The sequence below is a fragment of the Carassius gibelio genome, chromosome A12 (genome assembly GCF_023724105.1).
Source record: "Carassius gibelio isolate Cgi1373 ecotype wild population from Czech Republic chromosome A12, carGib1.2-hapl.c, whole genome shotgun sequence".
Lineage (NCBI taxonomy): Eukaryota > Metazoa > Chordata > Actinopteri > Cypriniformes > Cyprinidae > Carassius > Carassius gibelio.
This window is the reverse complement of record NC_068382.1, coordinates 11,427,996-11,455,137: the sequence shown is the minus strand read 5'-3', so window position 1 is coordinate 11,455,137 and position 27,142 is coordinate 11,427,996. Positions and strand designations below refer to the sequence as shown.

General features: G+C 36.0%; 2 protein-coding genes across 6 annotated transcripts; one reads left to right on the top strand and one right to left on the bottom strand.

Annotated features, from left to right (window-relative positions):
* Positions 1 to 544: 544 nt before the first annotated feature.
* Positions 545 to 23,616, bottom strand: LOC128025105 (kinesin-like protein KIF20B). Of its 5 annotated transcripts, none has more exons than XM_052611117.1 (30): positions 23,294 to 23,615; positions 23,099 to 23,188; positions 22,831 to 22,950; positions 22,596 to 22,734; positions 22,299 to 22,483; positions 22,137 to 22,194; positions 21,827 to 22,021; positions 18,318 to 18,429; positions 18,157 to 18,228; positions 17,935 to 18,084; positions 17,662 to 17,824; positions 17,316 to 17,567; positions 17,117 to 17,238; positions 15,348 to 15,468; positions 14,972 to 15,176; positions 14,836 to 14,897; positions 14,605 to 14,724; positions 10,897 to 11,780; positions 10,597 to 10,735; positions 10,385 to 10,507; positions 10,227 to 10,287; positions 10,013 to 10,132; positions 9,038 to 9,141; positions 8,839 to 8,946; positions 3,027 to 3,149; positions 2,651 to 2,845; positions 2,028 to 2,102; positions 1,786 to 1,921; positions 1,549 to 1,679; positions 545 to 876 (listed from the first exon to the last, which is right to left on the bottom strand). In XM_052611117.1, the coding sequence occupies exons 1-30, from the start codon at positions 23,390 to 23,392 to the stop codon at positions 781 to 783; spliced, it is 4,560 nt and encodes a 1,519-aa protein (XP_052467077.1). In that variant the 5' UTR covers positions 23,393 to 23,615; the 3' UTR covers positions 545 to 780. The 5 variants fall into 5 exon arrangements, with proteins under 5 accessions (XP_052467077.1, XP_052467074.1, XP_052467075.1 ...); XM_052611114.1 differs by having other exon boundaries at positions 8,839 to 8,961; positions 23,294 to 23,614; XM_052611115.1 differs by having other exon boundaries at positions 2,651 to 2,842; positions 8,839 to 8,961; positions 23,294 to 23,612.
* Positions 23,617 to 24,319: 703 nt separating this feature from the next.
* rpp30 (ribonuclease P/MRP 30 subunit) lies at positions 24,320 to 26,859 on the top strand. The gene is made up of 11 exons (XM_052611120.1): positions 24,320 to 24,553; positions 24,645 to 24,700; positions 24,782 to 24,838; positions 24,919 to 24,984; positions 25,070 to 25,138; positions 25,269 to 25,358; positions 25,603 to 25,719; positions 25,800 to 25,829; positions 25,912 to 25,949; positions 26,049 to 26,128; positions 26,350 to 26,859. Exons 1-11 carry the CDS (start codon positions 24,472 to 24,474, stop codon positions 26,460 to 26,462), a joined length of 798 nt encoding a protein of 265 aa, XP_052467080.1. The 5' UTR covers positions 24,320 to 24,471; the 3' UTR covers positions 26,463 to 26,859.
* Positions 26,860 to 27,142: the final 283 nt, after the last annotated feature.

Here is a 27,142-nt window from a genome sequence, read left to right as displayed (position 1 = left end):
AACTGTCCCCAGAAAATGGTGATGGCTCAGAGAACATTCACTGAATGTGTTATTGAGCACATTAAAGACAGCACACTTAAGTGCAACACAGGAAGTTGCAAATACAAACAAGCACAGTTGCAACAGCAATGACATGTAAACACACAGACAAAAAAAGAAAAGAAAAAAGTTTGTTTTCAATGTCACATCTATTTCACCTCTCACAAAGTGAGGAGTGTATTAGTGCAGGTATGACCTGTGTTAGTGTAGAGTGCAGAGATCAAGAGGTGTAGATAAAATGTATTACTTACTCTTCTCTTATGACAGCCACCCTCCATTTACTGACAGAAGTAATAAATGACTATCATACAAGAAGTTGACCTCAGAAATTCATCTGGAACATTCTCTTCATCCCCTTCACCTTGATTGTTTGCAACTGTTTTCCTCACCAGAGGCTTTTTTGAAGGATAATGATATGAAATCCAACATCAAGGGACAGTAATGCTATAGCTAATCGAGCTAATATTTCTCTCTTAAGCATAACAAATAGAACCCAAATGATATCTTCTTTTAAGCATTTTTTAATAAACAGCATTTTTTTTGTCACATTTTGTCCAATAACCACAATACATTTTAAAATGTCATTAAAAAAAGGTTGTGAGGTACATTTCTAAAATATTTACAAACATTTCCAGTGTTAATGAAACAAATATGAATAGTCCAACAACATTTAAGCATTAAATAAACAACATTTATGACAATTTAGAAGAACAAAAACTTGAATAACACTTTGTCATCAAATTAATGTTTGCATTTCGACTTTGCAGTTCTTGTTCTGAGTTTCCTCTTGATTATGAAATGACTGCTGTCCTGATCATCATCACTGCTCCCAATGATCTGTAAAATTATTTATTGAATTTAACATTTACCTGCCAGCATTTCTGCATGTTTTTTTTCTTTTTTTTTTAAAATCTTTAAGGCCTGCCCCGAACAAAAACATTTTAAACTGTACCTCCATACCACAACACACACAGACCTCAAAATCACTCACATTCAACAAGGCTTTAGAACTAATTTAAACTATTTCTACGTGTCAAATTTAAACATATTAAGGAACATTTCATAAAAAAATTGCATGAAACTTTTCAGCATTGTTTATGTATCATTTTATCATTTTTAGTACATCCGGTGCCCAGATTTTCAGGATACTCAAACAAACAATGAGCAATGATTTAGCATTAGGGCCCAATGTTCAAAATAAAATGTAATGGCTTACTTCTTAATTTACTATATATATATATATATATATATATATATATATATATATATATATATATATATATATATATATATATATATATATACTAATAATAAAGTATTAAAGACTATTTAAACATGTAACACTGGAAAGAAGCATCAACTTTGTCTTTTTGAGGCTTAAACATAAAAATATCATATAGTTGTCTAAACATTATCTCTAACACATGGTATGCTTCTCATTCATTCATTCAGTTTATACATACTTAAGATTCACTCTTATGTGACTAATGCACAGGAAACACCACTTACAGGATGAGAGGGTATGTCCAGCGGAGAGGAAAACTTGAAGAGCTTTCGTTTGGATATTTTGGGTTTGTTGTTTTCAGAAGGATTCAGCAGTTCAGGGGATCTAACATTCACCATGCTTATGATCTTTTTGGCTGAGGATGGAGTTAAAAGTTGGGTCATGCTGAGATACAGTATGAAACAATTTTGACAGAGCGCTCAAATTAATGCCATTGTGTAAAATTAAGAGACAGAGCTGACCTTTGCTCCCAAAGATGGTTGGAGAGTTCTGGATAAAGTCTCCAATTTTTTTCAGGGCTCTGTCTTTTTTCCCTTTCATGCTGACTGAGTCTTTCTGCTTTAATCGAGTCACCTTTTCCCCCTGCCCCACGGGAGTCTGGTGAGGTGAAAAAATACAGAATACAACTAGCTCAGCATATTATCGAATAAACATTACAGAGAAAGATGAGATGTCACAGGTGTATTAATGGACGGAAAGTCACCTCAATAAACTGTATGTTTTCCCTATTGTTCACCTTCAGCCGTCGGGTTTTCCGATTTTCTGACTCCACAGAGCTCTAGAATAACAATCACATATAACACAAGTTGTATGATTATGTGTTGCTTTATATGTATGATGACCAAGTTAATATGTTAGCACAACTGATTAATGTTTCACTGCTATTTTCTTTTTTTAATTACTTGCAATTTGACAAGGCTGTCTAAAAATAGACCAGAACCTGGAGTTTACTTCAACTAATTATAGCTGCAATACAGACACTTTTTTTTATGGATAATTAATTTATAAATTAATCCCAAATGTAAACAAATTTGCATTCTTTTTCTTGTGAAATGCAATCATCATGGCATTAGAATGTTTAAATTAACAGGGAAATTAGTGTTAACTATAGAAAAAGTATAATGATTAATCATGTTGACAGATTTAAATTAATTAATAGGTTTAATTATTTGTTTTATAAAATGTAAATTCATGTATAGTTTGGAAATTAATGCAGATAGAAATTTTCATTACATTTCCAGATGTGAAAACTCACACTTTTGAAATTTCCTGACCATGGGAACTTTAAAAAGCACAACAAAATGTTTAGACACAGTGTCTGATTACCTCCAACTCTGGGCTCTTTCTCTTTCTGGCTGTACTTCTGAGTCTTTTTCTGACAGGCTTTTCTTCTCCTGGTTTCCTGACCTTCATTTGGTCTGGTTTAAGTGGAGTAATGGTGAATTTAAGCCCAGTTTTGGTGAAGCTCTCTTCTCGGAGACTCTTTGTGGACAGGATGGAGTTGTCAAGTAGAGCCACCTGCTTAGAGCGAGAACCAATGCATTTTGTATATCTAAAGTAATCAATTATCATACAGACCAGCGCTATTACCATCTTTGTATGCTCTACTGCTTCTTATAAGTTCTATGCATTTTGCATTATTATCGTTCTACTGACTTCTTGTGTTTAAATTAAAAGAGTTGCCTTCATTCTATGTCTTCACCTTTGATGTCTGTTTGGGACGGTCAACTTTCTGGGTAACAGCTTTACAAGAAAGATCATCTTTTTCCCTTTGTAATTTCACAGTGGTATCCTGCTTCTCATCCAGCTTCTGCTTTAATATTTCCTGTAATCATGCAGGGAAGTGAAGGAGAAAAAAAGATTATATTCTAATATTATACTACTGTAGCATTATCATAAAACATTGTTACTTATTTAAAGCCTTCAGTTTTCTGTAATTCACAATGGCCTGTTAATTCCACATTTTAACTAGTGATAGGCTGTTACATTTGTCGGAGTGATCAATGAGGCAATATTTAGTCATTCAGAAATAATTAGGCTTCAACCAATAACATTCCTCAACTTTCCAAATAAAAATGGTCATTTCACTTTCAGTTTTAAAATTCAAAACCAGAGTAGTGCAGTTTTACAATATTTGGTGGACTATGAGCAAATACCGTGTAAAAGAAGTTGATTAATTAATTATTGTACCAGCCAATCTGCTCTCTAAATAGTGGTATCAACCATTAAAAAAACAAATAAATAAATAAATAAAATAAAACACATTAGTTGATTCTGATCTAGATTACTTCTTTTATATATTTTAGCAGTAGTGTATGGCATCAGAATCCCGCCAAATGTATTGCAGTAGCAGATCAAAAAATAATAAGCATAAATTAAAAAACACATGTAAAATAATAATGCACAAAACCGAAAAACAAATGCATTTTTTTTTTATAACAAACAATGCGGTCATGGATTGAAAAATTATTAGAAAAATAAAACGTGAATCAAAAATGTAAACACATTTAAAATTATATTGCACAAAACTGAAACATGAATTAAAGATTTTCCAAATCGCAAACAAAATCAGGTTCGCTGATCATACAGTATGTTACTTTTTTGTGTGCTTATGGTCTTTTCCCCTTTTGCTCTTGTTCTGTGATTGCATTTCTAAATGTTGCAGTTAGAGTTTCATGTAAATCAGGGTGGGCTTCAGTGTCACCATTGGGCCACAAGTTCTAGATTGACAGCTGCTCCTCTAGCCAATCAGTCCAAAGGGGAGTTGATGTCACTCCCATGCGACTCGTGGCTGCTGTGGCAGGTGTGTGAAGTGGAGGGTAACAAGGGAGTGGGTTTTAAAATCTCTCCCGTCCCACTCCCGATCCCGTCCCAATCCCACAAAAAAAACTGGGGGAAAATCCCATCCAGTTTCAATCCCGGAAGAATGACTCGCGTTCCCTCCCACTCCCATGTTGTACGTTTTTATTTTTTTGGCCGGAATCTGTCAGTTACAGTAAAAAACAAACAAACAAAACAACAGCACAGATCACAGCATGCCCACTTTAGTTAAATAAAAATTCAAAATATAGTTTTTTTGTTATTTTATTAAACAGAAAGCCATCTTAAACAATGCACAACGTTTCGTTGTTATTCTGAGTGCACACAAATAAACGTATAGGCCTATGGATTCTAAAGATTTATTACTTTTATCTGTAACATAAAAAATTACGGAGCAAGTGAGAGCACCGGTGCCTCCATCTGTCCTGCTGTGAGCACACTGCGGTTCAGTTTCCACACACACTTCAATAGCGCACATTTCTGTAGGTTAACATTAGATCGAACGGCCATGTAAAGATGTTACTACATACATCTTTTAGATGAAAAGCTATATTCGAGGGCCATGAATGATAGGTGGGCTTTTGGATGTCCTGCCTGATGTAGGCTACTGTATTAGCACATAGATCTGTCAGTCACGCGCAAGTCATTCACTTAAAGGGTTAGTGCACCCAAATATTAAAATTATGTCATTAATGACTCACCCTCATGTCATTACAAACCCGTAAGACCTGCGTTCATCTTCGGAACACAGTTTAAGATATTTTACATTTAGTCTGAGAGCTTTCTGTCCCTCAATTGAAAATTTATGTACAGGTAGGGTATAGTGTAAGGTAATGAAAACATCATCAAAGTAGTCCATGTGAAGGAGAGTGATGGGGTGCTGCGCCAGATGACCTGGCCTCCACAGTCACCGGACCTGAACCCAATCCAGATGGTTTAGGGATGAGCTGGACCGCAGACTGAAGGCAAAAGGGCCAACAAGTGGTAGCATCTCTCGGGGAACTCCTTCAAGACTGTTGGAAGACCATTTCAGGTGACTACTTCTTGAAACTCATCAAGAGAATGCCAAGAGTGTGCAAAGCAGTAATCAAAGCAAAAGGTGGCTACTTTGAAGAACCTAGAATATGACATATTTTCAGTTGTTTCACACTTTTTTGTTATGTATATAATTCCATATATAATTCCACGTGTTAATTCATAGTTTTCATGCCTTCAGTGTGAATCTACAATTTTCATAGTCATTAAAATAAAGAAAACTCTTTGAATGAGAAGGTGTGTCCAAACGTTTGGTCTGTACTGTACATTTTGGCTCAAAAATAGCAAAAACTACGACTTTATTCAGCATTGTCTTCTCTTCAGTGTCTGTTGTGAGCACGTTCACTGCAGTTTAGTGATAACCGGTTTGCGAACGAATCACTTGATGTAACTGGATCTTCTTAGGGTGCTTTCACACTTGGTTCACTTGCCTGGTCAGAACCCAAATTCGTTTGCTCCCCCCTCCCCCTGCCCCTGTTGGACTGTGTTCATATTATAATATTTGAGTCCGAACTGTGGTTCGCTTGCGTCATCAAGCCAGCAGCTGTTTACCCCATTGCTTGGTAACAACAGCGCAGGAGAAGGCAGCAAATGCATAACATTACTCTCTGCACTTTTATGTATTTTACGTTTTTGAACTGTTCGATTTGTTTATAAAGCTTCTGTACATAACGGCACTTGCGTCTGTCTTACAAATGTACTTAAAATGCTCTAAAGAACGTTGAAGGCGAACATAAATGAGATGTACAGCTCTCTGCTTGCAGCGCGTCAGTCACGCTCATCAGGAAAGTGAGTGAAACACACACAAACACACATTTTCATCAAATAATTTGTCATTAAAAGTGGTTCACTTCCGCGATTTGGTATGATTGCGTACACATGAGTAGCGAACCGTACCCGAGTTCACATGAAGTGTACCCCAGACCACCGTTTTTAAGCGGACTCGGGTACGGTTCGCGGGTGCACATCTGAGTACGGAAGACAGCGTTCACTTCATCCAAACGAACAGAATTCTGACGTCAATCGACCCCGGGTGCGCACCAAATGTGCTAGTGTGAAAGCACCCTTAAACCAGTTCACCAAATCGAACTGAATCGTTTGAAACAGTTCACGTTTCCAATAAGCATTAATCTGCAAATGACTTAAGCTGTTAACTTTTTTAATGTGGCTGACACTCCCTCTGAGTTAAAACAAACCAATATCCCAGAGTAATTCAAACAGTACAAAGACTGAACTGCTGTGAAAAGAAAACTGAAGATGAACACCGAGCCGAGCCAGATGATGAACAAAAGATTGTGGCCCAATGGTGACGCTGAAGTCAGCCCTGATTTACAATAAACTCTAACTGCAATATTTAGAAACGCAAGCGCTGAACATGGAAACAAGAGCAAAGGGGAAAAGACCATGAGCACACAAAAAAGTAACATATGAGCAGGAAACCTGATTTTGTTTGTGATTTGGAAAATCCTTATTTCATGTTTCAGTTTTGTCCAATATAATTTTAAACGTGTGTACATTTTAGTTTCAAGCTTATTATTTTTGATCCATTTAAAAAAAAATTGCATTTGTTTTTCGGCTTTGTGCGTTATTATTTTACATGTGTTTTTAAATGTTTAATGTATGCTTATTATTTTTTGATCTGTGACTGCAATACATTTGGTGGGATTCTGATCCCATAGTAGTGCTCAGTAAAATGCAGATGGCCGCTGAGACGTTTTTGGATTATTTCTCCATGCTGTCAAAAATCCTAGAGATTCCCAGGAGTGTTTACGTCATGCCTGCTGATCCAGAGACTGTTCACATCACGTCTGCTGAGCCAGCACCACAGTAAAAGATGGCCACCTACCCAGCGCCACTGCACAAGGTGGCCGCCAGTCCGGAGCCACTGCAGAGGATGGCAGCTACAGTGGGCTTTCCTGAGTTGAGCCAGGTTCCTGTTGACTCTCCTGAGTTGAGTCAGGTTCCGGTTGACCTTCCTGAGTCGAGTCATATTCCTGTTGACCCTCCAGAGTTGAGTCAGGTTCCCGTTGACCCTCCAGAGTCGAGTCATATCCCCGTTGACCCTCCAGAGTTGAGTCAGGTTCACGTTAACCCTCCAGAGTTGAGTCAGGTTCCCGTTGACCCTCAAGAGTTGAGTCAGGTTCCAGTTGACCCTCCAGAGTTGAGTTAGGTTCCAGTTGACCCTCCAGAGTTGAGTTAGGTTCCAGTTGACCCTCCAGAGTCAAGTCAGGCTCCTGTTGACCATCCAGAGTCGAGTCACGTTCCAGTTGATCCTCCAGAATCAAGTCAGATTCCTGTTAACCTTCCAGAGTCGAGTCAGGTGCCCGTTGACTTTCCAGAGTTGAGTCAGGTTCCGGTTGACCCTCCAAAGTTGAGTCAGGTGCTCGTGGACCCTCCAGAGTTGAGTCAGGTGCTCATGGACCCTCCAGAGTCAGGGTTAGTCACCATTGACCTTCAAGAGTCAGGGTTAGTCACCGTTGACTTCTGCGGTCCCTCCCCCTGATCCTCCACCGGTCCACCTCCCTCCTGGGTTTCTTGTCTGTGTCTTTCTTTCTGTTTCCCTCTAAGGACCTGGCCCTCTGTCCCTCCCCCTGATCCTCCACCGGTCCACCACCCTCCTGGACTCCTTGTTTTGTATTGCACTTCTCTTGTTTCTGTTTTCCCATTGTACCTGCTTCTCTTGTCTTTGTTTCCCCATTTTACCTGGTCGTCTTGTCTGTTTCCCCATTCTACCTGGTCCTCTTGTCTCTGTTTTCCCCATTTTACCTAGCCCTCTGTCCCTCCCCCTGGTCCTCCGCCGCTTCACCTCCCTCCTGGTCTCTTTGTGTTTTTGGTTTTCCCTTGGGTTCGGGTGGAGCATCTGGCAGCTGCTCCGTGGAGGAGGGGGTAATGTCACGCTGTCTAGTCTCTGTTTCCCTGGATGTCCACTAGTGGGCTCACTTCCCCTTAGGCACTAGAATTCCTCTAGTCTTGTCCTGTCATCACAGTAATTGCACTCCTGTTAATTGCACCAGGTGCAGTCACTTTATTGTCATTAGCCTCCCTATAAATACCAGTCTTTTTCTCTTGTTTGTATGGAGTCCTTACCCTTCGTGTCGCCAGCATTCTCGTATTCCGAGTTTCTTCATTGTCTTCTCGTCCTCCGAATTCCTGTTCCTTTCTTGTTCCAGTTCCCTCCTTTGTTTGTTTTGTTTTTTGACTGATTGTTTGGTTTTGACCTTGGACTGTTTTTTGACCACGATTTTGGAATATCCCTTAATAAACATCTGCGATTGGATCTCTCTCTCTCTCTGTGTCTCTCTGGTGCACGATCGTCACAGCATGTCAAATAGAAATAGTCTGACTTTTAAAATTGAGCCTGAGACCTCTACATCCTGCTCCACTGCATCATGCTTTTGCAAGCAAAACATCTTATATGATCCTACCTGTACTAATAGAAATTAGAGTTTTGCACAGTCCACTTTTCTGCAGTGATATTACTGTCCTGCTATAGTCCTGTCATTCCTTCTGTTGGCAGGTCACTCGGAACAAAAAAATGATATTAACTCAGAAACCTGCTGCGTAAATAAATTTCTACTCTGAGCTAAATCCTACCCTCAAGTCTGTGAAAAAGAAAATAATGAGGCAGGGAGAGAGAGATGGTAAGCTGATCCTATTACCAGCTCCAGCTGCAGGCTGTCCTGTTGGTCACCCTCTAGTTGCCTTGTTGCCTGAGCCACTTTACCCTTGGCTGCTCCATCCAGCTCCTTTTCCTGCGTATCATCTGCCTGCTCCTCATTAGGCTGAAATATATATTTTACTGCTTGAAAAACCCAGTTGAGGAAAAGTTGGAGGGATCAAAGACTTCCAGGTTCTTACCTTTCTGTTTTCTGCCGGTCTGCAAGCTCTCTCTTCATCCTCCTGAGGTTCAACTGAGACACCAACATTTGGTTTCTGATACATCTCCTGCAGCTGTGCAAGATCTGAGAAGAACAAAGATGTCTGAGCTTAGCTTCATTTACAGGTGTTACAGATGAACTGAATAGTGTAACAGAAGCAGTGTTACCATGACACCAAAATTTCATTAGATTATTAGTCTTCATTATCACATAATACTTAAGAAATTGTTTGAATATGCTGATTGGTAGTCAATTGTGTTATTATCAATGTTGTCAAATTTGTTGCACTGCTTAATATTTTTGAGGAAATCTTCAAGATTCTTTGATGAATAGAAAAAAAAAGAACAGCATTTATTTTAAAAGGGAATCTTTTGTAACATTCTAAATGTATTTACTGCATATTCTGTTCAATTTAATGCATTCTTGCTAAATAAAAGCATTACCCCCCACCCAAAAAACAAACAAAACAAAAAACACAAAATAGTAGTGTATATATTAACAAAAACAATTTACTTTAAGTAAACGGTCAGTAAAGAACAAAGGAATAAATGAAAAGCATTTTCCTTGTAAATATTGCTGTTTGATTAGGATTAAATGTAGGAAATATAATTAAAATGTGTTCATGTAAATTAATACATTAAAATGAGAAATGGAAAAATCTAAAAATAATTATTATGTTTAATCATTAATTAGTCATAAGTGATACATTTAAATTAAAAATAGGGAACTGAAAAGTCAATACTCCTGTTTAATTAATATTAACATATCAGATTCATCTGACTAATAAATGAATACTGTTAAGTTAGTGAAAGTCTGACATCTTTTTATTCTTGTATCTACTTGCCGTTTAAGTAACTCTATGGTTTGAATTCCCCAAACTGAATCTTGCTGATTTCTTACAGTATGTTGTCTAGCAGAGATTTATATGAATTCCAATTAGAACAGACTCAGCCACCTTCAGTTATGGATTTAGTCTCATTCAATCTGGCCTCCAGCAATTCCTCCTCATCTGTCTGTGTGCACTTATTTAAATTACCACATGTCTCCTCAATCAGCTTCTGCTCTGCCAAAAGATCTGCAAACAAAATCAATCTTACTAAGGACAAAACGTAAGCCGATTTAGTTTGTACTGCGGGGAAAGGGTTTAAATGAAAAGATAAATAGGTTACCTTGACAGGTTGTTTGGAAAGGCTGTAAGCTTTCTTCTTCTGTGACATGGTTAGACTTCACCTGTGAGTGAGTGAGTGAAAAGATGTAGAATAATCGAGCATTTAATACCTGATAACATAACAAACTGAACAAAGCTGAGAGAAAGAGCAGCACTCACAGTCTGCTGTGGGTCAATAAATTGCTCTGTACAGCTCAAACTGTGTCCAGCCTGATCCCTCAGCTCATTTGCTTCACATAGCCTCTGCTGAAACATTTTGTTTTCTTCACTTAAGATCAAGATCTGATGAGAAAAAAGGATTGTTTAAAAAAAACCTGTTTAAATCACCTTTAGAACACTGACAAAGGAAAAAAGCAGTGATTTTTCCCCACCTGTTTCTCTAACTGCTCTTTCTGAATGTTAGCCTCACATAATTGATCTCTGACATCAGCTCGCTCCCTCTGCACCTGCTGCAAATCATAACTCAAGGTCTGGATTTTATTTTGTCCATCGTCCACAAGCTCACTCACCCTATAAAAAGAACAAGAGATCATTAAATCCAACTACAAATAAACAGTTGAAAATAATGGATAGTAAGATCTAGTGAATATAAAGCAAGACACTGACTCAACCAAAATAAGGACCTACTTCTTAAGTTACCAGAAAGTTTGGATGAGAAATGAAAAACTTACTTCGAAAGCTCTTGGGCTTTGGTCTCTAGTTCTGCGTCTTTATGAGCCAGATCTTTCTCCATCGCAGTTATTTTCCTCTTGGCCTTGTCTCTTACCTCAAAGATCTCACTCTCTACAATTAATCTCACTATATTCTGAAGCTCCTCGTGCTGGTTCTGTTTACTCAGCGTTTGAATGAGTTTGTCCTGTGCATCATGCTCATATTTAAGCCGACTGCAGAGCTCCTCCAGCTGGCACATCTTTGCTCTGGTCTGGCTGACCTCTTGCTCCAGGTCATTGATCCGTCGGCTCTTCTTATGAGACAATTCCACCATCCTCTCACATTCAGCCTGTATTTTGTCATGTGAGAGCTGGCGGGCACTGAGTTCCTGACGCAAATTATCTGCCTCCATCATTAAGGATTCAGTAGATTTGGACTGACTGCAATACTCTGCTTGATGGCCCTTAATCAAAGTTTTGGCTGCATCGAGTTCTTCTGAAAGCTCATTTGCAATCTTTGTCTGAGTACTCAATTCCGTCTGGAGAGTTTCGAGTTTCGAGCTCATCTCACTAGCCGACTGCCGCAGTACATGTAGCTCATTGGCAAGAACCTGGTTCTCATTTGTGACTTTGTTGACTTCTGCTCTCTCCATCGCCACAGTAGCTTCATGTGCATGAGTCTGCTCTGCCAATCTGTCAGCGAGATCACACACTTTTTTCTCGAGTGAACAGCGCTCAAGTTTAAGTTCATTCAGCTGCTCATCTTTCATGTTCAGTTCTTGCAGAAGCTGTTGAGTTTCTGTACTTGTCATTTCCTCCCCTCTAGGTTCACCATCTTCATTCAGCATACACTTACAGTTGTTTCTGAAATTTAGGATTTCTTGTTTGATATTATTATTTAAAGCCTGCATTACATTGGGAGAAAAAAAAAACATAATTACAGTCTTAATGTATAACAAAATGTATGTAAGTAAAATAAGCCTACTATGGGCTACTTTCATGGTGTTTTTAAAGTCCTTTTTGGATTTTTGCTAAATTCATCATGATAAACCCTTGTTTGCTGAAAAACTGATTTGTGGCAAGATACTTAAATTCTCCTTCTGTGTTCACACACACACACCCACAAACCCACAGGTTTGAAATTAAATAAGTTAATGACAAAATTAATTTTCAAGCAGTCTCACTTGTAGATCACCACTCTTAATTTCTATCACATAACTTGATATCTCTGAGGATCTTTCCTGGACCCTCAATTCCTCCCACTCTTATCAAAATTGCACAACAGCACCTTTCTTTCCATAAGACTCTAAGGAAAGCTCACCTGTCACCCCACATCATGTTGAAATTTTACCACTGCACTATTGAGAGCATCCTAACAAACTGCATCACAGTGTGGTACGGCAACTGCACTGTCTCAGATCAGAAAGCCCTTCAGCAAGTGGCGAAAACTGCCCAATACATCACAGGTGTTCAGCTACTCTCCATCAAAGACATTCACCACAAACGCTGCCTAAAGAAGGTGAGAAACAATATCAAATATTCTTCTCACCCCAGCCTGAAACTGTTTACTCCACTCCCACCTGGGAGATGTTATAGGAGTCTTTCACTATAACACCAGCAGACTCAGGAACAGTTTCTTTCCCTCAGCTGTAGGGATGCACAATATTACATTTTCTGATATCCGACAAATCATATTGGCTCGTTAGCCGATATGTTTCCTTTTGTTCTGAAACAACACCAACTCTCTCCTGTGCAGAAATTATAAACAAATCATTTTGAATTTTGGCTAGGTTTGAGCAAAAATGTATATCTTATAACTAATAAACTTTTAATGAATATATTGAAAGCTTTGAAAATAACTATAATAAAATTAACCTCTTCTGTTTTTTTTTTTTTTACCTTAACATTATATTTGTGTATTTAACAGTAATAGATGGTCTAATGCAGAAGAGCAGTACAAATTCTAAAAATCTTTTAGAACTCCTTGAATTTAAGGTGTCATAGTCCATTTGAAAAAATATATTGCATATTAATAAATCTGTATATTAAATGTTTATTTATTTTAATGTATAAAAAATGCTTTTTTTTTTTTTTTAAATGAGCTTATGCTGAATGTTTATATCTTAAGCCTTTATCAGCTGATTCCAATAATGTACCAATATTATCAGTCATCCCTACTCAGCTGTTAGCCTACAGAACTCTAAACTGAACACTACACCCCATTATGACCATGTATACAAATGTGTATTAAAAAAAAAGAAAAAAAAAAAGACTGTACAATAACCTGTCCCCACTGCACATTTACAATGTTTATTACTATGCCTACTAGTAATGTTTATTACTACATTTCATCTGCTCTGTACTTGTACTCTGCACAGTGACAATAATGTTGAATCTAATCTAAATAAAGGGATTATTCAGAGAAACTCTAACTGAACTGGAATCGGTCAACATGCCTACCATTCAAAAGTCTAGGGTCAGTGAATTATTTTAGTTTTGAATTTTTTAAAATATTTTTATTGAGCAAGGGTGTATTAAATAAATGCTATTATTAATAATGTCTATTCATTAAATAATCGGAAGAAATAAAATCATGATTTCTACAAAAATAGTTTAAACATCGATAATAACAACGCTAGCCCGACATCCCTGGGCTATCCGCTATCGTGTTTTACAGTCAGGCTACCAAAATCTTTCACCACCCTGCCCAATAGAGCTATCTTGGGTAGTAAAATCCCTTCCTTGGTTTGCTAAGTTTAATCACTTGTAGGGGTGAAACACTTGTTTCCTTCCATGTCTTACTAGTTTAAGCATTAAATTGTTTTAAACCATTCAAGAGCAAGAGGCAAAAGATAGCTCAATTAAGTTTTGTTCCTCAACTGTTTACATTCACTTAATAGCCTATTTACTGACAATGTCTAGTAAAAAATTTACACAAAATAATGTGCAACACGACTTCCTTCTGTAGTCGTGCGCTCTCAGATGCGGCTCTATGTAAGCATGCTTTGGGTGTGAGGGTTTTCACAGAGAGCATGCAAATACTGAATTAAGCACATGAATGTTACAAATTGTAAGACTCAAAGGCACATGCAAAATAATGCAATCCGTCATCTGACCCAAGTGTCTTTTTTCCGCTATTTGCCAGAATTTCCCATAGTACAAGCACTTAAACTGCATTAGAATTACGTACAATCCCATGCCAAAATTCAAGCCCTGAAGGAATGTGTTCTGGTTCCATGCACTTGCTCTTAAAGGGACAAGAGCCTTTAAAAACCTCTGTGTCCTTAATGTTAATCAAAAATCAAAACACAAGCTTTAACAAAGATTAATCTATATTTAATTTATACAGTGAACACTAAGCAGTGTTATTTGACACATAATTATTACATTTGTGCCTAAAAACTAATGCTAAAGCTTACTTTATTTGTAGCTTTGTTTTATTTTAGCTATGCTTGTAATTAGTGTTTTTTTTTCTCCATATTTAATTGTCTTTAATAATGTTTGCCCTTCATTAGTTGTGATACTAGTTTTTGCTGGGGTAAGAAGTACTTTCTTCAAATAATAATCAATAAAATTTTAACAATAAAAAAAGAAAATAGTTACCTACAATTGTAATAATATTTCATAATATTACTGTTGTACTGTATTTTATCACATAAATAAAGCCTTGGTCTTTATAAGCTGAAAGCTACTTGGAAAAACTACTTTTGCACAGTAATATAAACTTACATCTTTAGCAGCTGCCTCCACGTTTTGATCCAGAACAGTCTGTAATGTAGAGATCCTGCCATTTTTCTCCTGACAGACTGACATAAGTTCCTGACATCTCAGTTTCTTGTTTTCATAATTCTAAAAAAGGCAAACAAACAAAGATCAACACAACAGAAGCTAGGGAGTCATGTAAACAATTTACTGACAATAACCTTAAGACGTTTAATAGAAAACTTTAGTTCAGGTTACTCTATTTGCTTGGAGAAGTTGGTAATCTAATTCCTGCATTTGAACACGCATTGCTTCCAACTCTGAAAAGAGATTATATAATTAGACATATATCATAAAACACTGTCATTTCCCCCTTTGTGGTAACCGAACACACCTATAGTTTTAAGACTGAGAAGTTGTTGGCTTTTGATAAGCTCCTCTCTCATCTCCTCCAGCTGTGTCCTCAAATCACTGATTGTTCTGGATGATTCAGGGACATTTGTCAGGCAAATCTGTACTGACTCTGCTTCTCCCTTTATCTGAGCCAGATCATCTCTCATTGCCTTGATCATGCTATCCAAATGCTCAATTTTATCCTCCTAGAAGGATGCAGAGAAGAAAAAAAAAAGATTATATTTTTCAATGTCATTCAGTGTCATTGTGTTAAATGTGTGCCTTGATATTCACACAGGCTTTTAACAGCAAACACACATGGCACTTCATTTTGTCCCTATTTATTTTTCTGATTAGATGAAACCCTCTGGAATTACCTTTGCATCATTCCCATCAGTGCAAACAGTGGCCATTTCACCAATAGATCTGTTGACCAGATTCTTCAGTCTCTCTAGCCTTCTTTCCTCAACAATTTCTTTCTGTCTTTGGAGACGTTTACTGAAACATTAAAAAAAGCAAAATATATGAGTGCATTTTAAATAAAAACTAAAAATTTAAAGCGCTCACCAACAGAAACACAATTTCTGCACTGTCATAGTGTCTGATTCACTAAAAGAATTATGCAAGATCTTTGCAACATTAGTAAGTTAGCTAAGGGCATGAGCTAGGAAATATGTCCGAAATATTATTCAAGACTAGAAGTAATTTTCTTTCACAATAACAATTTATATCATGATATAATCATTTTTTGTTATTAATGATAAGAACAAAGATGCAAGTAAGAAACAAAAGGAAAAATACAATAAAACAAAGACGCAAATGAAATAAACAGTGTTTTTAGGTCTATTTAACAATAGCATTCAAGAAAGAGATGATACAGAAATTGAATAAAGTAATCAAAATGTAATAGTAAAGCACTGCATAGTCTTCACTGTATGAATGAAACGTTCATACATTTATCCTTATTAAAGCTAGTAAAGTTAGTCAACATTAATGAGTGATTTTCTTTTTTTCTTGATTAACATTGTGGAGACAGACAGCAGCACGAATATTAGTCTGCTGTCACTTTTAAGAGCTGCATGGACCCAATTTATTGATACACGCTTATTTTCTTTCTCAACTTTCACATTCATTTCAGCATTTTAACATAATTGTGTGTGTATTTGATCACTGAAGATCACTAATTGCTGAAAGAGATCTCAATTTGCAATCTTAAGAGAGAGGACTTCCATGCATGCACTTTGGGTGTGTAATAGTACACAAGTTATTTTTAAGTTATTTTTTAAAAGTTTATTATGCTTAATAATAAGATTTAACATCAAGCACATCCTGCACTTCATTTTCTCATTCATGCATGTTTCTTATACACTCCTAGGGCCCTATTTTAACGTGTCACTCAGGGCGTGTCCAAATCCACTTTTGTTATTTTAAAACCAGAAAAACGGTTGGCGAATGGTCTAAACGGGTTGCCCCTATTCTCTTATTGAGTAATGGGTGGTTTTGGGGTGTAACATGCAATAAACCAAGCAGAGTCTCATCTTCCATTCCCTTTAAGAGCCAGTTGCGCTTGTGCCATGACAGATTTGCTATTTACACGGCGGAATTTGGCAAGCGCAAAGACAGAATGCATCTCCGAGATGAAACGGAGCTGCTCGTGTGCGATCAAATAATTCTGATAAGCGATGACTATCCATTTTGACATTTATATATATATATATATATATATATATATATATATATATATATATATATATATATATATAAATATGCGCGGATATATATATTTGATATATATATATATATATATATATATATATATATATATATATATATATATATATATATATATATATAAATGCGCGGATATATAAGTTTTCATGCAGGGAGCTGAAGCAGAGTCCTGAACACTGTCCTGCTTTCGCATGTTGATACAAAGCAGGAAATATGGTTCTTATTAAAAAGCTGTCATTCTTAAAATACCAGTACTAGTAAAATCTGGAATCATACAATTTTTAATCGCAATACCTTTTTTTTAGTACCAGCATACTGTGCAACACCAGCTGAACGCAATTTGCACAATGATATTCCCCAACTGCCAGGCTGTCAGTCGACCACTATGATATGTAAAACACAGTGTTTGACTTACTTGTCTTTTTCCATGTTAAAAAACAACTCCATGAACTTCCTGACTTCCTCACGCATATGCATACGAGATTCCATAGTTAATTTTTCAGACTCCTCGTTGGACAGCTTCTCGTTGAGCTGAAGCTGCATCGAATATATCATATTAGCATATCATATAGTCATTGAAAACCAAAACATGCATTCCTTAAAACTGAAAATACCTCAAACGGCTTTTGACTTTCCACAGTATCTAGGACAATGTTGTCCTCCATGCTCTCATTATCCTCCTCACCCATTTCTTCATCATCTTTGTCCTCGTGCACATTGTCCTCCTCTAAATTAATCTCCCAGCCCATGAAAGAGCTTCTCCTTGTCCAATCATTCTTGTCAGCATTATTGATTATCATGGACACACCTCTGTCAGATCTCTTGACCGCAGTACTAGGACCTGGTTTAGGGTTGAGGACCACCACCTATAAAGGCAAAATGTAAAAGATCAAAATAAATAAATAACGAACAGAGTAAAAATTCCTGATAATTCAGTATCAAATAATGGTTCCTGCAAACCTTCTGAGCCAATGCTGAGAACTTGAGGACATTCAGGGTTTCATCGTACACTGAGGCACACTGGTTTATGTTAATGATCATGCAAGCTTTACCACGGCCACAGAAAAAACCCTGAAAATAATGTGTCAGCTTGCTCTCTCTGAAGGGGATATGTTGATGATTCCTGTGCAAAAAACATATTAGTTGAGTTCCAATATCAATAGGACATTTAAAGGACCAATGAAATGGAACATAAATGCTACTAATGCAGCCTACAAATTAACATTTTCTCACTTTTGTTGCATTTGGTTGAGCCTCAGAGCATTGATGCATTTCCCTAGCGTTAACAAGGATGTGTTGATGTTTCCAGCTTCTTTTAAGCGGTCTCCTCGGTTCTGAGTCTTTGCACATCGCTCAGATCCAGCCAAATCACATAATGACAACCTTTGAAAATTAAAAATTAATTAATAAATCAATGATTCCATGTTAAAACACACTGGAATTGAGGTCACCTACTCGCTAATTGTCTGAACTCGAGGAACACCCACATCTTCAATCCGCAAGATCCGAATGGAAAATATACTGTGGCTATAGAGAAAACGTATGTTATTTAATTTCAAAACGTAATACAATTATCAAGTTAAATATAAATGCTAAACTGTTTTAAAATTAAGCACCTCCTGCTAGAGACATTGTTGAGCTTGGTGGATGAAGAACTTTGATTTTTCCTTCCAATTTTCACAACTTTTAATGCTTCCTCTGCACTGTTAACTTGAACCCATTTTAGATCTGGAGGAAAGAAATATTCAGACAAAATGTATAAATAACCAAAGGTGTATAATCATAAAAATGATATGCTGATATTGCATAAATATATAGGGGTGTCCAATATATATCGTCTGTGATATTAGCATAATTGTTGTTTAATGATATGCAATTTTCCATAGAGTCAAATCACAAAAACCAAACAAAAACATACACAGAGAGTGGATGCATACAGTGATGAAGTTAGAATACTGCTTGTATGCATTTAGAGTTCACGTTTGGATTAAAATACATTTAGAATTCCCCCTAAATTCAATTTAAGGGGGCAAAAATGCCAATGTATGACTTTTATATCTTTTATATTTATACCATTTGATATAGTTAATATCACAAGAAAAGTTTTCTCCAAATATCAGCATGACGGCAATTATTTAAATTGATTTCATAAAACAGTTCAATAAACAAGAAGTTATTATTAACTGACTTCAAACAAATCAGCTGTATGAACGACTGTGATTTGCCACCAAGGCAGGCTGTCCAACCCCCCCCCCCCCCCCCCCCCCAACAAAAAAAAAAAAAAGAGTAATTTCACATATCAGTATTCAATGTTTTTTTTTTTTTTATATACATCAAAACATTATTTGCATTTGTAATTACATGTTCTGCATTCAACAGTAGGGCTGGGCATCGTGTCTGATACTTTTTAGGAACCAACCGAATTGCTTCTGTACAATCGAGTATCGAAATATTTCTTGTCATTTGGTACCAAATTTCTATATCTATGGGGTTAATATTGTCAACATGAGACAGCCAATAAGCATACAGCATGCTTGATGTGCCCATATCAAGTGCTGGTGATTGGCTCTGGTGAGGCATCAAGAAAAATGCTAGTTTAGGCTGGAGACGTGGCTTACATGTGAGGCTGTAGTGTGTAATGCTGCATTCACGCTATGTTGTGATTACTGTAATTTTGATAATACAACAAGTGACGTTCTTGGAGCTGTTCACATTCTTCAAAACTATCACACTATCAATGCCTAAAAAGAGCACCTAATGAATCTGATGTGGTACAAGTTGCAGCTTTCAGAAAACACCCATTTCACAAGTTGTAATTATGAATTTTACGGGGACGTGAACACTTTTATAAGTTGGTATCTCGTAATTACGATATGGCGTGAACACACCTTAAGCATCCCGACCCCCATAGATGTAAGGCTATGTTTAAACTTGTGTGTTTTCGTTTTAAAATGGCATTTTAAAATGAAAACGATCCTTGTTTCACATTTCACAACGGAAAACACATGTGATCATTCATGCACACTGTAGCATCATGCTACATAAGACAATTTATACGATTTATACTTTGTTTTTTATTCAAAACTCACTTTAAACCACCATAGAATGTTTGTAATAACTTCCGATTGCAATCCAATTTGTCATATAATGTTGTTGAAATATGTTATTTGTAGCCTTTTATATCAAGCTTATTGCTACACCTGCTTAGCATTTCTCATGTAAACACACTTTAATGTTATGAAAATAGGCAGAATCTCAGGCAAATCACATTCGAATTAAATACTGCTGTAATCATGTGTTTATTAGCTTCATGATTCATCTGTAAAAATGTTTTTCTGGGTTTCTTTTGTATAGAACTGAATGCGAAAGTGTAGTCATTCCCGGAGACTGGGCAGGTTATGAATTCAAAAAATTGATTGACATTTGAGCAGCGAATGAGCTTCCTCTGAGTCATAACAGCCATAGCGGAAGAGAAATCATTCCAAGACAGCGCTGCTGCTAATGCTCATCAGATCATGTGTGATCATGCTAATGCTCATCCGATCATCTTTGTGAAGTTAATAGAAATTATAATTCTGTCTAAGCTATATGTTTTGATTCAAAAACACTGTAGTGTAAATGTAGTCTAAAAGATGTAGTTAAGATCAAAAGTGTGCCTACATTTCATCAATGCTTGTCGTAAATGACAAAATATGTACAAAACTATGTACAAATTGATGCCAGTCTTGATCACGTAAACAGTGGATTTATACTAAACATTGTGGTACTGTATATAGGCTATTAAATGAATGTAAACAGTTGAGAAACAAAATTATGTAACAGATCCATGCACAAGGTCTTAAAGAGAGAGCAACCTAAAAAAACTGCTGCTCTTTGGTTTATTTATACAACAAAGACTAACCAGCGTTATTTTAAAGTTAAAAAGATTACTCCATTTTTGTGGTATTTCTGTACCTGAATATTACCGTTAAACCTACCTGATAAACTTAAGCACAGTTAAATTTAGTTGTACTTTGTTAATGTATTTGTTTGTGCCAATGCTTGTCATTTATCTATTCATATTTTATTACTGACAGTTTACATGTCTTTTTTAGTTAAAAAAAATTCAATTCAGAGTTGGAAAACAAAATTATTTTTAAGTAACTTCCTCACAATGTAAATATGAATCAATAACATAAATTTGAATTTGAATTCTAAGTTTCAAAATAGGTGACTCTGCCTGTGAAAACCCAACTAAAGTAATTTTTTTGTGATTTATTGTTTTCTACATAAAATCATCCACTCATAAAGAATGAACATTCTGTGAAAATATAACCTTTATATTTTAATATTGACTGTGTAAGGCCATGTCAAATATTAAAATCATAGTGAAATTAATGGTTGAAATCAAACTTTGATGCTTGTTACCTCATAATTACATTTTGAGACTTTAGCCTGGATCTCACAAACAGGTCACATATAAAATACATATAAAATATTAACCCCCCCTTCAAAAAGTAAAACAAAATATAAAAGCCACCTAAAGGGGGAATTCTCTACAATTTCCAAAACAATATTCAGGCTCTGTAACCACCACACAGAATATGAAGAATATCACAAGCTTTAGGAAGGCCTAAATTTGCCAAAGTATCAGCACAATAACATGTTCAACAAAATGTAGTCAAATTAATATTATCAACAAAATTCCAAATATTGAAAATATTGATAGCATTTTTTTGTCATTATCACACACCCCTAATAAACTATTTCTATAAAATGTTTAAATGTAAACCTTTATTTAATTATTATTATTTTAATGGTTAATTATTTTATTGTCAACTTAGAAAATTAAATTCGATTTAATTCAAGTTTATTTGTATAGCGCTTTTTACAATACAAATCGTTACAAAGCAACTTTACAGAAAATTATGTTTCTACAATATTTAGTAGTAGCTTATCAGTGGTGACTGTCAGTTTGTGCGCGTATGACAGGATATTTAGAAAAATTTATACAAGACGTAGTCAGCCAGAATATGAACATTATTAATATTATTAATAATTATTATATGATGCAGTCACACTTGTAGCAATATTTGTTAGTTCTGTTTGTTGATTCAGGGCTAAAACAAGTGAATTATTTGGTTACCTTTGACAAAAGCATTGCCTTCATATTGGGCTAGCCGCAAAACATTCCTTCTGTGAGAGCCATTTGGAACAACATCAAGGAGATCATGGATGTTTTCATTGTAGATTTCACAAAAGGAGACCCACACAGAAAATTTGACATTAGAGGTGTCATCCAAACAGACACTGTCCATATTTGTGTCACTAAAGGTGGAGCCTGGACCAAAAAAAAGAAAAAAAGAAAAATTAATGTTGGTCAAGTGTTTATGTTCATATTGGTGAACAGAATGTTCATAAACTATTTTAAAGGCAGAGTGAAAGACATTGCCTACTTTCAAATAATGAACAGCTGGAACTGGACATGCTAGACAGAGTTTTCCTTGGGTCAATCTAATAAACAAAGAAATATCTATGATGTAAGTATTTGCAATGTACTGCTAAAACTTTACAGTTAAAAAAAAAATTATATATATATATATATATAAATAATTTACATCTTTAAATCGTTGAAGAAGATTTCTCTTATCTGTAGCTTCCTCATCCTGCTGCTCTTTAGTGAGTTCTATAAAGTCGACACATCTGTAAGGCTTAATCCTATTTTGAGAATAAATTCTGCCTTCTATGCTTTTAAAGATCACATCTAATGACCTGGGCAGAATTCCCCAATCTGAATCAGGGCCTACAACATAAAAGTAGACATAAAAGTGCACTATTAGACAGTTATATATACAATACATAATTTAAGTGCAATATATAATTAAAACAAATACAAAACCATCAAAAATTCTTACCAAGAAAAGTAAATGTCTTCCCAGCATTAGTAACTCCATACGTAAATATCAAAGAATTCCCTCCATCCAAGACGTCTTTCACAAGGCTTTTGGTTGTTCCATCAAATATCTCTCTTTGAGTTGTATCTGGACCATACACCTAAAACAAGAATTCATCAATCATATTACAAAGAAAAACACTTTATAACATCACTGAAACCAGTTCGCAATATTACAAAGCCAGAGGACCTCATACCTGTGAGAACTGAAATCGTTGTGCCTGTTGTGAGCTGAATCTCTCACTGTGTCTGGCTGTCAGAGATGCTTTATGTGGCTTTACAATCACAGTATCTGGAGGCTCAATTGAGATACACTCCTGTTTGTAGAGATTAGAGTCTTAAATTACATTAGGCACATTTAAAAAGTATAGTTCACCCCAAAATGTAAATTCGTCATTCACTTTTCATCCTCAAATGAAATAGATAATATGCTTCACACTCAGAATTTCTCTCAAAAACAAACACCTGTGATGCCCCTTCTGCTCTCTCTGAAGTCGTGAATGGACGTACACGGAGATAAACCTGCAAATGCTCTTTTTCCTGCATTACTGTGTCCTGTTGAAAACAGAAATATGAAACGTGAAATACTAGTTTACAGCCTAAATCAGATTCAAGGACTTTAACAAATTAAATATACTTCCTGTTAATAAATAACGTTACCTTTGATAATTTGGAGAAGTAATAGGATAGATCTGTCCTTATGTCCTCAGCCGTTACAAATCCAACTTTCTCATGTTTTTGATTTAAATACGATTCCATCGTCTTGCTTAAATCTATCAGTATGTTTGACGTTTAGTAAAATATTTTATTATATGATACTAAAATGTAAGTGGCAACAAACTAAATTAAAACAATAATGACATATCGACTATTGGACCCATCAAAATCAGGTATTACTTGCCTTATGACACCGGACGCTGCAGCGCAACAGCTAAATAATAATATGTCTATACCGGATGCGACAAAGCAACCGTTGCAAATCATTTGAAATTTCTACAAGTAAATAATAAATTGAAAGAGGCAGCAGTTTACTATTGGGGATTTTTCGTTTCGCCCTACAGGGGCGTGTCTAAAGGGGTGGCAAAGGATGGAGAGACAACAGCAGAGAAGAGGTGTGAGGAACACACCTACTCTTTCTGGGTCACTGACGTGTATTTCTCGTATATTTAAAACTCCATTGGATTTGTGTAATATTGAAGATTACGTTCAAGGTGTGTTTATTTTTAGACATAATTTTGTGGAAAAGTGAAAGGGGACAAAGTCAGGAACATCAGCAATGCATTCAAGTTTTTTTTTTCAAGAAGAAACCATGCATGTCAAAGACAGGTAGATGCATTTCAGTGTAGTGCAGTTCAGAGCCAATCCACCAGGCAGGGTCACGTCACGTTGGCCAGCAAATTAACAGCCCTGCACCTGGCTGGCACACACAGTATGTTTGGACAATAAAAGAAGTTGAGAACAATTATTTTATGTTAAATGTGTTTTTATTTATAAAAAAGAGATGCGTTGTCCAGACACTTTGCTAGGGGCACGTGATTTAACCCGTCGCGGTTCTGTCTGTTCAAATCGGACCAATCGGAGAGTTCGTTACAGACGTAGCTCGGACCGGAAGTAAAATGTTTTGTAGTTCTAGTTGAGCGGCAGGCTAAACGAAAAAGGGCACGTCCGAACTACATTACCCATACTCACTCAACTAACTCACGTGGTCCATACTTCTGGTTTATAGTTCAACGTGCAGTCTTGTTTGTGCATGTGGCGTTAAATTTGTTGAATTGTTTTAAATTTATGCTATAAAAGTAAACGTTATATACATTTTCTGTTGTAAAAACAGTGGAAAAATGTCTGTGTTTATGGATCTAAACATTATCAGCGGTAATGATAAGAACAAACTCAGAAGCATCGTAGAGACAGCTGCGCACCGTAAGTAGCAGTAATAGTAAGTTTAGCTAAGTTACTGTATATTTACTGAAATTAGTAAGTCAGTTATAAACTTGCACTCTTTATATTTCAGTTGGCTACTCAACAGTTGCAATAAACTATGTGGTGGAACCACAACAGAAGAAACAGGTATGATATTAAGTAGTTAGACTAACCTGTACACTTTTAAGAGAGTTCATGTGATTGTGCCCTTATTTTCTTGTATTACAGGAAATTCCCAAGCCACAGAGTGTGTCAGACATATTTGATAAATTCCCAGTAGTGCAGGTAAATTACTTTAGCATGTTTCCAGAGCATACTAACATGATGGATACTTTTAATGATTTTTATCTGCTTTCTTTTCATAGGGCAAATCTTCTCCCATCAAAGTACTGAATCGATTGACCATCATAGCCTCGGATGCTTCTCATTTTGTAAGTTGCAAGTTTACAATGAAGAAACTGTAAGACATTTCTGCGCCTGTTTAATTTAAATGGTGACTTGTGTTATTCTCTTTAGAGACCAACCAACGAATACAAAAGCTTTGACCTTGTGGCAGTGTATCCCAAGACAGAAAAACTATTTCATGTAAGGGAAATTGTAATTCTGAATTAGATCAAATGTTTTCCAATTAGTAGTATAATTTTCTTTACATATCCGATGACAACCAACAATTGGGATATTAAAGATTCTGAATATTTTTCCTCATCTTTGTCAGGCAGCCTGCATGACTTTTGATGTGGACATTATCTGCATTGCAGTGGCTGAAAAACAGCCCTTCCATTTTAAAAGGGCTCCAGTTAATGGGGTGAGTTATAACATTTTGTATCCATGCCTATCAGTATTTTATGATGCTGTCATGGTGCTTTTGCATTCTTTTCATAACTCAATAGCAGCAGTCTTTCTCTTTTTTTTTTTTTTTTTATAAACTTAAAATCTCATCTTTTAATTCAGGTTTAAAACAACAGTCAGGTTAATAAATAATGGTAATTTAGAGGTGAACTATCCCTTTAAATTATGTATCAACACTACTATATTCTTGGTCACTTCAGGCTATTGAGAGGGGAGTTTTCTTTGAGACATGTTATGCGGCAGCCATCAGAGACACTACTACGAGAAGATACACCATTGCCAATGCCATCAGCCTCATGGAAGTCTGTAAAGGAAAAGTATGTTGTCATTTATAACATTTAAAAACCCTTCAAATGTGTGTCAGCAGATTCTGAAATTACATTTATTTTTCTCGCAGAATATCATAGTGTCCAGTGGAGCAGAAAGAGTAAGTTTTTGTAAATTGATGTATCATTTCAGTTTTATTGTATTGTGTGGTCAGTATGACATTGTTGTCTTCTTTTCCTTAGCCTCTTGAGTTGAGGGGCCCATATGACATTGCCAATTTGTATCCTTTTTAATTTGTGTATAAATAAGTTGTATCAATACATCCTGGTACTTCTGAATGCATTGTATGTGTGTTTATGTTCCTTTATTGAGATTTCAGAGGGCTTTTGTTCAGCCTGTCTGAGGGAGATGCCAAAGCTGCTGTTTCTTCTAACTGTCGATCTGTCTTGCTTCATGGAGGTAAATTACTAAAAAGAGCTCAACTATTTCCCTTTTCTCCAGTACAGGCATAAATCTACACCACATGCTTTTGTTTGTTGTTAGATTTCTATTGGATTTGCTAAGTATGCATTTATACCAGTGGGCATGAGAAAGGTCTTATTGATCAGTCTGTCTCTTTGACATTAGATGTTAAATGTTCTATGAATGTTCATTGGTAATTTTCATGATTTTTAAAACAGAGACGAGAGCCACTGCATCTGGTGTTATTTACACCATGAAGAAACCAAAAACTCCCCAGAAGCAAGAAGAAGAATCTCCATTATCTAAAAAGGCCAAAACTGAATCAACATAGCCAGTATTCCAGCATGCATGTGTTCATTATCTTTTTTTTTTTTTTTTATTGAAGGTTAATATTCCCAGAATCCCCTTTGCTTAGTCTTGCAATCCACTTTAAATTGAAAGAAAATACAGATATTATAAATGACATTTATTTAGTCAAGCTTTAAAGGAATTGAAAACAGAATTTTCAGATACAATTACAGATAAATGATTAGACTAGTATAACATTGCTTATCAGTTGAGTGCATTCTGTTATAAATTACCATTTAGAATATCAAAAAACACCACCATGCTCTCACTGAATCTAATCTCAGCAGTAGAGCTATTTCAGACAATGCATTTACATGTGAAGTAAATGAATTTACATTCTTTTCTGCCTTATTTATGGTTTAAATAAAAAGTTAAAGTACTGTGCCTCGATTTCCATAACTCTCATAAAACGTTCACATAACTTTTCCTATTTAAAAAAATGTTTCATGTCTTGCAGGGCACAGTAGTATACCTCACTAAGATATCAGATTCTAATGTGCAGGCAATCAAAAAATGCAGGGTTTTGAGTGTATTCTGCCCAAAGCAGTCCAATGGTGCTCATGTATCGCTTCTATTTACCATCCTTAAAGCTGTCAAAGATTGTTTTAGCTCCATTCTGCCACTCGCAAGCACTGTCCATTAGTGACTTTCCCTCCTGGAGAA

What these genes read in the sequence shown, in the direction of transcription:
- LOC128025105 (XM_052611114.1), bottom strand. Translation starts at nt 23,392, where the DNA reads ATGGAATCGTATTTAAATCAAAAACATGAGAAAGTTGGATTTGTAACG. An exon ending in AAAGCCCAAGAGCTTTCGAA is followed by an intron (nt 10,736 to 10,896) that starts GTAAGTTTTTCA and finishes TTCTTTTTATAG; the next exon opens with GGTGAGTGAGCTTGTGGACG. An exon ending in GAAAGAGCCCAGAGTTGGAG is followed by an intron (nt 2,103 to 2,650) that starts GTAATCAGACAC and finishes TTGTTATTCTAG; the next exon opens with AGCTCTGTGGAGTCAGAAAA.
- rpp30 (XM_052611120.1), top strand. Translation starts at nt 24,472, where the DNA reads ATGTCTGTGTTTATGGATCTAAACATTATCAGCGGTAATGATAAGAAC. An exon ending in AACCACAACAGAAGAAACAG is followed by an intron (nt 24,701 to 24,781) that starts GTATGATATTAA and finishes CTTGTATTACAG; the next exon opens with GAAATTCCCAAGCCACAGAG. An exon ending in TGGAAGTCTGTAAAGGAAAA is followed by an intron (nt 25,720 to 25,799) that starts GTATGTTGTCAT and finishes TTTTTCTCGCAG; the next exon opens with AATATCATAGTGTCCAGTGG.